Source organism: Myxocyprinus asiaticus, chromosome 28 (assembly GCF_019703515.2).
Source record: "Myxocyprinus asiaticus isolate MX2 ecotype Aquarium Trade chromosome 28, UBuf_Myxa_2, whole genome shotgun sequence".
Taxonomy (NCBI): domain Eukaryota; kingdom Metazoa; phylum Chordata; class Actinopteri; order Cypriniformes; family Catostomidae; genus Myxocyprinus; species Myxocyprinus asiaticus.
The window spans coordinates 10,823,785-10,833,789 of NC_059371.1; the positions used below are offsets into that span (position 1 = coordinate 10,823,785).

At 36.4% G+C, this 10,005-nt stretch overlaps 1 protein-coding gene across 4 annotated transcripts in view; it reads right to left on the reverse strand.

The window, feature by feature from the left end:
- Positions 1-6,695, reverse strand: part of LOC127419236 (zinc finger protein 704-like) — a 109,466-nt gene extending 102,771 nt beyond the window's left edge. For all 4 annotated transcript variants that reach the window (XR_007893627.1, XM_051660480.1, XM_051660481.1 and 1 more), the window contains exons 1-2: positions 6,234-6,695; positions 2,321-2,547 (exon numbers count right to left, since the gene is read on the reverse strand). Coding sequence is in view for 3 of the 4 variants with exons in the window: in XM_051660480.1 (XP_051516440.1) it covers positions 2,321-2,547; positions 6,234-6,485 (479 nt within the window). In the remaining variant the exon portion in view is untranslated. The remainder of the gene's footprint in view (positions 1-2,320; positions 2,548-6,233) is intronic.
- Between the last annotated feature and the right edge of the window lie 3,310 nt (positions 6,696-10,005).

Below are 10,005 nucleotides of genomic sequence, written 5' to 3' on the forward strand. Positions count from 1 at the left end.
CTTGTTTTTCCTTTTCATTTTTAAATTTTTTGCAGAATTTAAACCATGTAAACTTGAAAACATGATTATGATAGTAGATAATGAATGGAAAATTTATCTTGGTGTTTTTCATGTTCATATGCATATACGTAATAATAATACAAAATTGTACAGTAAATTCTCTCTTTAAAGCTTTGTTAGGTCATAAAACCCAGAGATACTTGCCAAACCATATCATATAAACACACATCAAAGTCAGCAATGTGACATTTGTCTAGCAGGGAAAGAAGGCCACAGGTGTATAAAAGTGTTATGGAATGGTCATAAAATGCGACAGGTGGAACTTGTTTATCTGTCAAGCATCAGCTTTTCTCACTGTAAGACCGCAGTGAAGGGAAGAACCCATTTGCCTGCATATCTAAAAGTTTTGCATATATTTACAAACCTTAAGGGGGTGCGAGTTCCAGGTATCATTTTAAATTAAAATCTAGGCCACATTGACATGATGTAGAAATACAAAGTGACAGCTGTATCTTCACAGTTATTACAATACTGTCTATTGACATAATCCTATGTGGGACAATCAATTCCTTTCAAATGATTAAACAAAATTATGAAAATGTAAATTAAATATGAAACAACGCAATGAAAAATGTGAATCACACACCAAACTTCTGCATACTGAATGTTAAAGAAATAAATTTGGTGAGCATTTTGAAAGCCTCATTGTGATTAAAGGCATAGTTTTTTAGCTGAACTTGACACATCAGCACATTTAGTTTAACACACACACAAATACATTGTTCATTCACGCCCTGTAAGCAACCCATACACCCCTATTGACTCAAACAGTAAGTTCTTAAAGGATGCTAAAATACTTTCTCCTATCCCAGCTTACTATGCAGAACAACCCATGGTAATAATACATTTGAAGTGGGAGAGAGAGATACAAAATGAGAAAGGACTGACAAGTTGCAAAAACACTGACTGAATGCTGAACAAGTGGCTTCACACAAACATCTTGTGTCTTTACATTAGTATGCTAATGGTCACTGAAGCCATTGGTTTCAGTCAAACTTCTGCCTTAAAGGGATAGTACACCCAAAAATTAACATCATTTACTCACCCTTATGCCATCCCAGATGTGTATGACTTTCTTTCTTCTTCCGGCCACAAATTAAGATTTTTAGAAGAATATTTCAGCTCTGTAGGTCCTCTAAATGCAAATGAAAGGTGGCCAGAATTTTGAAGTTCAAAAAGCACATTAAGGCAACATAAAAGTAATCCATACGACTCCAGTGGTTTAATCCAAGACTTCAGAAGAGATATGATAGGTGTGGATGAAAAACAGATCAATATTTAAGTCCTTTTTTACTATAAATTATCCTCACTGCCCAGTAGGTGGCGATATGATAGAAGAATGTGAATCACCAAAATCAAAGAAGAATGGGAAACTGAAGATTGATAGTAAAAAAGGACTTAAATATTGACCTGTTTCTCACCCACACCTATCATATCACTTGATTTTATGGATTACTTTTATGCTGACTTTATGTGCGTTTTGGAGCTCCGAAGTTTTGGTCACCATTCACTTGAATTGAATGGAAATACAGAGCTGAAATATACTTCTAAAAATCATAATTCATGTTCAGCAGAAGAAAGAAAGTCATACACATCTGGGATGGCATGAAAGTGAGAAAATGAGAGATGAGAGAACTTAAATTTTTGGGTGAACTATCCCTTTGAGAATTATGTAAGAATGTATTTCTTTTATTTTGTAGTTCATCGTAATGGCATGAAAACTACTGTACACAAGCAAGCAGTGTGACAGTTTAGCCAATGAGCGAATTAGAACATGTTCAGTCAAGCAAAGCTTCATTCCTCTTTTGAACAGCATAAGCCATTAAACCTATATATGTATATATATAAAAAAAAACTTGACAATGAAACCAGCGGAAGTACAAGTGAGATCTAAAATGATGACTTATGTAAGGCATAAGTCTTTAATGTTTCCCTTAGGCCTAATGTGCTTGAACAGCATATAACAATGTGATCAACCACAATCAGTCCAACACTGCTAAACTTTCTCTATTGAAAGTGCATTAAAAAAAAAACACTCTACACTAACACTCAAACAAGACTATCTTATATTGTAGCTTCTTCAAAGTTGCCACCCTTAGCCTAGATTACAGTTCTGCACACTCTGGGCATTCTCTCAACCAACCGCTTTTAAAACAGTATTGAAGGAGTTCCTATTTATTCTGGTCTATACTATATCATTCAAACTGTGGTATTCTGCACAATGCTCTCAATGGGGCTGAGATCAATGAAATGATCTGACCTGTCATATGGGACGAGGATGATGGAGGATGCGTGCAGGTGCGGGGCCTCGGGAGATGGTAGGCAGCATCCTCGCTCCTCGGGCACTCTCACTGAGGTCCAAGCCTCCATATGGGTTTGGTCTTGTAGCCTGTGGCCATTTAGGACCAGGCGATGAACAGGGCAGCCTTGTTTGAGGACCCCACCTGGAGCTAAGCTTTGTTCGTCCTCCTCTCTACTGCAGGTAAACTGAGAAAAAGGCAATTGAGAGTTAAAATTCTGCTTTATCAGTGAGCGCATGAGATTGAGAAGAGTTCCTGCAGCTGTGTGGTCAATAGGAGGCAGAGACCATCCATACACCCTCCGAATTTCACTCAACTACATACAAAATAGAAGGATCAGAGAATTGTGTCAGGGCTATTATGTATCAATCATATAGAAATATTATTTTGAATATACGCTAAGGGTTGGGTTAGGTGTTTTACTCAAATCTATGCCAAAAATGAAAGGAACAGTTCAAACAAAAATTAAAATCTGTCATTATTTACTCTTAAACCTGTTCTGAACTCGTATGACTTTCTTTCTTCCATTTAACAAAACAACATGAATTTTGCTGCTCTTTTTTCATGTAATAAAAGTTAAAGGGAACTGAGGCTATGAAGCTCCAAAAATACAAATAAAGTGTATGACGTATGCACTATACATTGTGTGGTCTTTTAAAGCCATACAATGGTGATAAACAGACAGAAATTTAAGTCGTTATTCACTGAAAATCTTGCCCTCCACTGCAGCTCTTAAATGAAATATTTGAGGATTGCGTGAGGTTTGGCATCAGTGACTTCTCTTGTGCCATGTGAGTCATGATCGAACATTATCGACGTCAAACCTCACATGATGTGTCTAATGGCACCATTTTGTAATTGAGAGCTGAAGTGGAAGGCAAGATTGTCAGTAATATTGGCTCAAATTTTGGTCAGTTCGTCACACAAATAACATTAGTTGTAATAATACATTATAACAATAAATAATGAAGTTGTAATAGCGGTATGGATTACTTTTAAAGGAATAGTTCACCCCAAAATGAAAATTCTCTCATCATTTACTCCCCTTCATGCCATCCCAGATGTGTATGACTTTCTTTCTTCTGCAGAACACAAATGAAGATTTTTAGAAAATATCTCAGCTCTGTTGGTCCATACAATGTAAGTGTATGGTGACCAGAACTTTGTTGCTCCAAGAATCACATAAAGGTATCATAAAAGTAATCCATAAGACTCCAGTGGTTCAATACATATCTTCAGAAGCAATTTAATAGGTGTGGATGAGAAACAGAACAATATTTAAGTCCTTTTCTTACTCTAAATCTCCACTTTCACTTTTACATCTGAAAGTCACATGTGGTGCCTGTTTAGTTTCACTTTCACATCTGAAAGTGAAAGTTAAAGTGGAGATTTAGAGTAAATATTGTTCTGTTTCTCACCCACGCCTATTATATTGCTTCTGAAGATATGGATTAAACTACTGGAGTCTTATGGATTACTTTTGTGATGCCTTTATGTGCTTTTTGGAGCTACAAAGGTCTGGTCGCCATTCACTTGCATTGTATGGACCAACAGAGCTGAAATATTCATCTGATAAATCTTCATTTATGTTCTGCTGAAGAAAGTCATACACATCTGGGATGGCATGAGGGTGAGTAAATGATAAGAGAATTTTCATTTTGGGGTGAACTATTCCTATAAAAAATTTTTTGTCATTTTTGGACTTTATCCTGTTTATTTCATGATATGGAAAAGAGCAGCCAGGCCAGTAATACAGTTGAAATAGAGTTGTAATAACAGAGCTATTTACTTATAAAGTCAGAATGCACTATTTATTTTAATAATTAAAATGCAATGCAAATTAAAAGGGCAATTACTTTCATTGATTTTATACCATAGAATACCATTTAATAATTCTTTATATTTGAATTGAAAGCTGCAGCAGAAGGCAAGACTTTCAGTAATACTGGCTTAAATTTTGGTCACTTTGTCACACAAAGCTATTGTATAGCATCAGAGGACATGTGCTGCGTCCAAATATCCATATTTCCCTACTATATAGTATGCCAAAAACAGTATGCCAATGGAGTAGTATGTCAGAATCCTCAGTATTCATCAAAGAGTAAGCAAAAAATACCCGGATGGCCTACTATTTCCAGGCGAGATTCTGAAGTGCAGATCAACTGGACAGTGGACACTTTACGATCCCATAATCCCTCGGGAGCTGAGGTGACATCACGTTCAAAACGCTGGATTTAAAAGAACGGCGATGAACCGCGAGTCAGACAGCTCTTCTAAAGTGTAAGTAAAATGCTGCTTGTTTAACATGGCCAGAGTTGATTATTTTGCGGTTGTTGTTATTTCTTCATATATTCAGGTCACAAGTCGATGCCCATGACCCCGGATGAAGTATGTCTGAAATCTGTTCATACTATTTGCATGCATACCTAAAGAACATACTGGCCGAGAAGTGCGTACTTCATCCAGTACTGTGCATACTGTGACAGTACGCTATTTTAGACAAGTTGTGCACTACATGGACTCATTTTATTACTTTTATATTATGTTTTGTTTTTTGTTTGTTTTTGTTTTTTGTCATTTTTTGATTTGCCCATTTAACTTTCATTACATGGATAAGAGCATGCAGCATATTCTTAGTATATAGGATACTGCCAGGATATTGAGTTCCACGTAGTAAAAAGAGAAATTAATAAAAGTCCTACGGGTTTGGAATCGCATGAGGGTGAGTAAATCATGGCAGACTTTTTATTTTTGTGCGTACGATTCCTGTGAATTTAAAATTCCTTCTCGAATTAACGAGGCCTACTGTCTTAGTAATTTGGTGACTAGTGACTACCCCTGCAGCAGACCCACCAATAACCTGACCTCCCCTTTCCTCATCTGCCCTGTAACTAGTAATTTATTGTAATGTCTAATATTACCTTCATGTTTACACGTAATTCCTTTTGATACTGTTGATAGATCTGTCAAGTTAAGGAAACCAAGTGCTACTAGCCATCATTTTCTTAACAAAAACCTAAGTACTACACTAATTACGTCATTTTTTAAATTTTTATTTAAATTTACTAAAAAGCACTCTCGTCCCAAAACTTAGTCCGAGCTGCTTTTACTGCGCAGCTCTTGTCGGTCAAGTGCATGCTCGAGATGCGCTGCATTTAACCCACATCAGAGCAGACACATTCTATGACGCGTCATAATGGAAGGGGGCGTGTCACCCGCTCCAGCGCTACACTGTAACAAACACTTTGAAGGCCTTTCATATGAACACTAGGACCTTTTGAAGGAACTGAACGATCCGCACCATTACTTACAGCTTGTTATTAATACATTAGAATCATTGTACTTCGTTTTTCCTAAGCACAACGCTTGCTGCACATGGAAATGCTACTTTTCATTTCAATCAACGTCTTTTCAATGAATAACCGATAAAGTAATAATGCGTTGCTGTGAGAAAACCCGTATAAACTGTACAAACAAACCCCATTCCACCGGCTACAGCTCGTGTTAGATACGCTATGGGGGGTGGGGTGAATCGGTTAAATGCACCAACCCCGCTGCCTTTTTTTTTTTTTTTTTTTCCTTTCCTTTAAACTTTGAACATGCAAGTTAAGTCGCCATTTTATAATGCACGCATTTCAGTTACCTTCTCGCTGCCTTAACCCGGATGACAGTTATGTTAACAGTAAAACTGCAACGATTAAATTATTTTCGATTACTTTCTAAGCGCTTTCTCCATCGAAAAGGAAAGGTCTCGTCGTAAAACTGCACCATAACTGCAGACAACCATTATAACGTGTCAATAAATACGTTCATAAATGTCATAAACCAAGCGCGTGAGTGTACGCAAAAATTAAATGAGTAGCTGTCACTTACTTTCTTATGGATGTAGTGCCTCTCTCTCGTTGTTGGGGTATAATGATGTCCATTCGGAGAGATTTCCTTGCCAGAATTCCTTAAAGCACCTTCATGCAACGTGTTTGTTTGAAAAGCTTTCCCGTTAAACGCTCCGTTCTCGCGCGCTGCTATCATCAGGACACTGACAGGCTCGCGTTGCCCGGTGCAGCCCCCCGCGTGCGTGCTGTCGCCGGCTCGAGACTGCTCCAGAAGAAGACGTTTGGAAGTCATTTTCAACCTGGATCAAATGTAACTAAAGCACAATCGCCAGCTTTCGGTAGATTTTAGTGCTGAACAGGATAAGATACATTTAACAGTACTGTTTATTATAACTCCCTGCTGTCGCACTAATGGGGAAAGACTGTTTCACTGCGGTCTATAGATGCCCCTAAAATCAGCCGGTGAAGGGGATAAAAAATGATTGTTTTGCTTTTTTCTCTAGCCGAGATCAACGCCACGCCCACTCCATCCTGCGCGTGCAGCCAGGCGAGATTCACTCGGCCCCGCCCCTCATTGATTCTGATTGGCTCTCAGCACACATAAACATTCTCTTTAGGCACGCGGCCATCGCAGCGCTGCAGCTGATTGGTCGTTTGTGGAGTTGAAGAGGTGTGTCTCTATGCTTTGCCGGCCGGTACAGAGGAAGGGAGAAAAAAACAGACACCGGTTACGTTTAACGCACTCTTTGAAAAGCAATATTTTTCAGCTTTAATGTGTCTTTACGGTAAAACAAAGCATTAAATAACACACTTTCAAAAGGAGTAACAATACTAAATGTAGACTACAATGAATTCATGCGTCAAAAGCACTTTAACTCGCTAGAAACATGCGTATCAAACAAAGAGCGATCGGATTGTATTTAGAATAGTCAGACGTTTTTACTTAAGTTAGAATGCACTATTTATTTTAACAAGATGCGCAAGGCAATTACTTTCATTGATTTTATGTATCACTGAATACCATATAATAATGTAATAACACTTTACAGCAAGGTTGTGTATGTTAAAATTAGTTTATACAATATTTATAATCAACTAAGTATAAAAAATACTTGTACAGCATTTATTCATCTCCGTAAACGTTAATGTCTGCACATTTTAACATTAAAAGTTGTATTACCTTTAGCTAATGCACTATGAACTAACAATGAACAACATTATTATTATTTATACATTCACATTAACAAAGATTCATAAATTCTGTAAATAATAATAATAATAATAATAATAAAAATCCATTGTCATTGTTAATTCATGATACCTAATGCATTAACTAATATTAAAGGGTTAGTTCACCCAAAAATAATAATTCTCTCATCATTTACTCACCCTCATGTCATCCCAGATGTGTATGACTTACTTTCTTCTGCAGAACACAGATGAAGATATTTAGAAGAATATTTCAGCTCTGTAGGTCCATACAATGCAAGTGAATGGTGGCCAGAACTTTAAAGCTCCCATAAAGCACATAAAGACAGCATAAAAGTAATCCATTTGACTCCAGTTGTGTAATCTGTGTCATCAGAAGCGATCCAATCAGTTTTGGATGATAACAGACCTAAAAATGACTCTTAATTGATCTCGACATCAGCAGTCTCCTTGGTGATCACTGAAGCTCAATTACACCTCCTCTGTCTAGTGCTCTGTGCATGCGTCAAGCAATAGGAAGTGTAATCGAACTAGAAATCATGATCGTGGCTAGAGACTGCAATGGCAAAATATACAATGAAAAAGGAGTTACATTTTGGTCTGTTCTCACCAACTGATTGGATCACGTCAGAAGACATCATCTGGATGAAAAAAAAAATACTTGTTTGAACTCTAACCTGTCTTGGCTAGTACTTTTCTAATACAATAGAAACTTTGTATTGCAGCACTTATTATGTTACTGTCATTTTGTAAGTCGCTTTGGATAAAAGCATCTGCTAAATGAATAAATGTAAATTGACTACATTTATGCTGCCTTTATGTGCTTTTTGTGGATTCAAAGGTCTGGTCACCATTCACTTGCGCTGTATGGACCAACAGAGCTGAGATATTCTTCTCACATCTGGGATGGCATTAGGGTGAGTAAATGATGAGAGAATTGTCATTTTTGGGTGAACAACTCCTTTAAATAAGGGACGTAGACATTTTTTGTCATTTTATCATAAATGTCCCCGATATTTTAGATATGTCTATATTCCTCCTATAGATTTTTTTTTTCCAAAGCCTTGAATGTGGCTTAATGTGCAAATTTCTTGAGATTCATCCAATAATAAATACTGTATATATGAGCTATGTTGCAAGTTGTAGGAAAGTCAGCAGAGCACACAACCACTCATAAGGTGCAACTTTATTAAAAAAGTAAAAACAAATATTTATATGAATGATGTTGATAGAAAACATTACAATCTTTTGCACAGAAAATTACTAAACAGAATTTATTTTTTTTTTATTATTATTTTTTTTTGTATACACCATACACTTTGACTGGACCACACATAAGTTCAATTAAGCCAAGGACATTCTGTATGCTGGGGAAGCAGTGTTACTATGTACACACTTCACAACATACAGCCTAAACAAAGTATAAACCTTTCATTGCTTTAGAAAACATCAATACCAGAGCTTTATATATATATATATATACAGTAATATAGTTAGATTTCATTCAGGATTCTGTATATACATGCGATTTGGTCTCACTGTGTTAAAATGTTTTTGTTTAAACATGACTGACTGGGTGAAGAAGTATCACATCAATACACACTACCAGTCAAAAGTTTTGAAACACTTACTCATTCTTTATTATAATTTTTTTTTCTTCGCATTTACAATAATAGTAAAGTCATCAAAACTATGGAATAACATAAATGGAACTATGGGAATTATGTTGTGACTAAACAAAATCCAAAATAAATCAAAACTGTGTTATATTTTAGCATCTTCAAAGTAGTCACTCTTTGCCTAGAATTTGCAGACATGTACTCTTGACATTTTCTCAACCAACTTCTTGAGGTATCACCCTGGGATGCTTTTTAAACAGTATTGAAGGAGTTCCCATCTATGTTGGGCACTTATTGGCTGCTTTTCTTTATTATTGGTCCAAGTCATCAATTTCAAAAACTTTTTTTATTTTTTATTAAATTTTAGTTTTATAATGAAATAAATTAATATGGTGGCACAATTATATTTTTGTCTACATAACTAATTTCAAACATTTAAGCATATGCCTTTAGATCAAAAGATTTTTAAGATCATGAGAAACATTTCAGTCAAGTGTTTCAAAACTTTTCACCGGTAGCGTATGTCAACAGTACATCTGTAAAACACAGATAGGTGGATATATATATATATATATATATATATATATTAGATCTTTTATTTACATATTTTCCAATAAATGTCATACTTTGAGCATGTAATTTCTCTGCCTCTTTGAAGAATAAACATAGTTGAAAAACCAGTAAACCTTTGTGCAATCTGTACAAATCACATCCTGAAAGATCTCAATTTGACATTCGAAAACAACGTTTGGCTGGACCATTGGTTCTCCCGGCCTCTCTCAGAAGCGACGACATCAAAATAACTGATCAGCCCCACAGTACAATGCAAACTCTGTGCTAGGAAGCACAGATTCAAGTGGGAGGAACCGCTGAGCCAAAGCTAAAGTGGAGCACACTTCCTCCCTCAATGTGACAAACATCAAGTCTCAAGTACACACATTTACAACGGGAGGGTCTGCAGTTGCTTTGAGACCAAAGCCCTGC